Consider the following 3,833-nt stretch of genomic DNA (forward strand, 5'->3'; position numbering starts at 1 on the left):
GTTTAGTATGCTGTCGCCGAAGCTGTAATGAACCGACCATCCTAGTACCCCTTCTTTATCTGTTTAATCCGTCTTTTTAGTTTATTGTTTTTATTTACTCTTAGTCATAGACCAAATCAATTCAACCCCCACAATTGTTACCCTAGACTTTTATTAGACAACTAGAAATTACGTCTGCCTCCTTGTGGTTCGACCATGTTACCACTAGCCTAGGTTAGTCTTAATAGGAAATTATAAATCTTATTTTTGGTACTCACAACGACGGGTATCACTAGGGTTTTCTAAATTATCTAAACCTAACCCTAATCTACGCCTTGATATTTTGACCTAGGGTTTCGGTTAAGATGGGCTTATGAGCCATGTGGATGCCGAGTTAACTCTATATCCAAGTAAATATTATTAGGTCAAATCCATAGTATATTGCTATCAGATATATTCATATCTTATCAATTATATTAGATTTACTTTATTTACTTGATCAAAATATTTAGTAGATTAAAACTAAGAAGTGATAAAATTTGTTTCTTATGAGACAAACTACCATGCCTCACGGCACACTTAGGGTTTTCGACCAAAACCCTAGTTTCGATCTTCTACTATATATAAGCATGATGTTCATTAATCCAAACAAGCGTTTTGAAATATAAAAATTCCTTGCAAACAAATTAAGTTTAAATTCTAATCGAGTATTTTATTTGTTTTGCATTTGAAAATCTTTTACGAAAAGTCGTGTTCTTTAATTTACATATTAATTCTTAAGGTTACGTTATAAGATAATAGTACTTCATATTGTTTCTACTCGTTCAATTGTGTAAACGCCTAGAAGAACAATCAAGTACTTTCTTAGTAACTTAAGATAGTCAAAACCGAATACCTAGTGATATTCAAATTGAGTTATAGCTAGAGTTAGTTATACGAGTGGGTTGATAATTTTGTAATCCGGAGAAAGGTACTAAAATTATTAATCGAGAATAGTGGACATAGGCTTCAACGTGTGAAGCTGAACCACTTCAAATATTGTGTGTTCTTGCAATTTTCTTTATCGTTCATTTCATTACATTTATAAATCATTTAGTTAATTAGTTAAAGTTTAATCAATAAACTTTAAGTAATTAATTATTTAGATATAAAATAAAAAGTGGGCATAAGTTTTTTAAATACTCAATTCACCCCCCCCCCCCCCTGAGTATTTCGACTTGGATAGACTCTTCAACATATTATCTCAGATGGAATGCCAAACCTCCATATGGTATTGCGTTTAATGAAAGATATAACCTGGGTTTCGGTAACCTGTGAGGATGATTCTGCTTCTATCCACTTGGAGAAGTAGTCTGTCATGGCGAGCATATAAACCTTGTTTCCTTGTGCCTTGGGCAAGGGTCCCATGATGTCCATTCCCCACTTCATAAAGGGCCACGGCGAGATGACTTGATGCAGAGGTTCTGCTAGCTGGTGGCTGGCGTGAGCGTGCCTCTGATAAGCATCGCATTTCCTTGCGAACTCTACGGCATCTTTGCGCATTGTGGGCCAATAGTATCCCTGCCTCATTGCCTTGTTGGACAGTCTCCTGCCCCCTGCATGATTTCCACATTCTCCACCATGGAGAGCATGCTTAACCGCCTGAGATTCTTCCCGATCCAGGCATCTGAGGTAGGGTCCAGCGAGGGATTTCCTGAACAATACACTATCAATTAGTATGAACCTGGATGTTTTCATTTTGAAGCTATTTACCTCCTTTTTATCTGCTGGTAGGATGTCATTTTACAGCAAGTCTTGGTATGGTTTCCTCCAATACGGAGTTTCTTCCTCACCACTGGTGCTGCAAAATACTCATGCTTTCTGTTCAGGTTTCATTATTTCTCGCTCCAGCACGTGGACAATTGGTATTGTGGAGATAGCTCATGCTTTGAACGTTGCCCCCAGGGTGGCTAGTGCATCTGCTTCTGCATTCTGGTCTTTGAGGATTTGCTTGATGTTGAACGTAGTAAATTTGAGGGTCAACTCCTTTGCTACGTCCATGTACGCCATCATCCTGGAGTCTCTGGCTTCGTAGGAATCATTTACATGGTTAACTATAAGTTTGGAATCACTGCAAACCTTGAGGTGTCTAATTTTCAGATTCAGAGCTAGCCTCAGACCTAGGATCAAGGCCTCATATTCTGCATCGTTGTTTATGGCCTTGAATTCACATCATACCGCCCGGACGATGAGGTCTCCCTGAGGTGATCTGAGGACCAATCCTACTCCTGCTCCTCCTGCGTTGGAGGCTCCGTCTACATGCAGCTCCCACACCTGTTCTCCTTTATCTTCCTCCAGGTTCAGAATGTCTTGTTCTGCCTGGGTCTGGAGAACTGGGCAGGATTCAGACACAAAATCTTCCAGAGCCTGAGACTTTATTGTTGTACGAGGCTCAAATTTCAAGTCGTAACCGCTCAGGTGCACGGACCATTTAGCCATCCTTCCTGACAATTCTGGTTTCCTCATGATAGTCTTAAGAGGGTAATTAGTTATCACGAAAATGGTATGAGGCTCAAAATAAGGACATAATTTATAGGATGTCGTAACGAGTGCAAGGACGAGTTTTTCAAGCGATGTGTACCTGGTCACTGCAGGAAGCAGAGACTTACTGAAGTAGTATACTGGATGCTTTGATCCCTCCTGCTATCGCACTAGCACTACTCTTATTGTTGCTTCTGCAACTAACAGATACAGGAATAATGGTTCTCCTGGCTCTGGCTTTGATAGGAGTGGCGGAGTGTTGAGATAATGTTTTAACTCCTGGAATGCTTTATCATGCTCCTCTGTCCACTCAAATCTTTGGCTTTTTCTGAGTATGTCGTAAAACAACCTGCATCTGTCTGAGGACCTGGATATAAACCTGTTTAGGGCTGCCACTCTTCCAGTCAGGCGTTGCGCGTATTTTGGTTTCTGAGGTGACTCCAGCTGCAGAATTGCTTTGATCTGTTCGATGTTGGCCTCTATCCCCTTCTAGGTCACAATGTACCCCAGGAATTTTCCATTGGAGACCCTGAAGGGACACTTTGTCGAATTCAGCTTCATCTGGTATTTTCTTAGGGTGCTGAAAGTATCGGCCAGGTGCTCGATGTGTTGTGAAGCCTGCTTTGATTTTACGACCATATCGTTGATAGGTAGATCCTGCATTTTTAAGTCCAAAAGGCATGACATTATAGCAATAGATACCTCGCTCAGACCTGAATGCCGTCTTTTCCTGGTCGCCAGGGTGCATCATTATCTGGTTGTAGTCGCTCCAGGCATCCACGAAAGTGAGCATCTCGTGACCTGCGGTGGCATCCACAATGGCGTCTATGTGTGGTAGTGGGAACGGATCTTTTGGGCAAGCCTTATTTAAATCCGTAAAATCGACGCAGACCCTCCACTTGCCATTCTTCTTTGGGACCACCACCGCGTTAGACAACCATTCTGGATTGATAGGTCCATTTTATATATAGTTTAACCCCTTATTTTAGATCTATTTACATGTCATTAGCACTATGTTAGTGATTTAATGAGCTAATTCCGTGTTCTAGGTGTTTTTGCTCGGATTCATTGTATTTTGTACGAAATGAAGCTGTTGATAGATTTTTCCCATCAAATTAGCGATTACCAAAGTTCACGAGGCTAATGAGAGTAAGTATTGACCATGCAAAGGTGTTTCGGGAAGCATAAGAGGCATTTTGGTCTTTAATTGGAAACCCGAGCATGAAGATATCCAAATGGGTTGATGGGCAAAGATAAATAAAATGAAGCCCATAAAGAAGTTGAGAGCAAGGAGCTTAGGATGCCACGTTAGATTCCATTTGAAGCATTCAACC

The 3,833-nt window shown here is 40.8% G+C and overlaps 1 protein-coding gene across 1 annotated transcript; it reads right to left on the reverse strand.

Moving 5' to 3' along the window:
* Positions 1-1,899: 1,899 nt before the first annotated feature.
* On the reverse strand, positions 1,900-2,484 carry LOC141655433 (uncharacterized). The gene is made up of 2 exons (XM_074462514.1): positions 2,197-2,484; positions 1,900-2,097 (listed from the first exon to the last, which is right to left on the reverse strand). The coding sequence occupies exons 1-2, from the start codon at positions 2,482-2,484 to the stop codon at positions 1,900-1,902; spliced, it is 486 nt and encodes a 161-aa protein (XP_074318615.1).
* Between the last annotated feature and the right edge of the window lie 1,349 nt (positions 2,485-3,833).

This window comes from Silene latifolia, chromosome 5, assembly GCF_048544455.1.
Source record: "Silene latifolia isolate original U9 population chromosome 5, ASM4854445v1, whole genome shotgun sequence".
NCBI lineage: Eukaryota > Viridiplantae > Streptophyta > Magnoliopsida > Caryophyllales > Caryophyllaceae > Silene > Silene latifolia.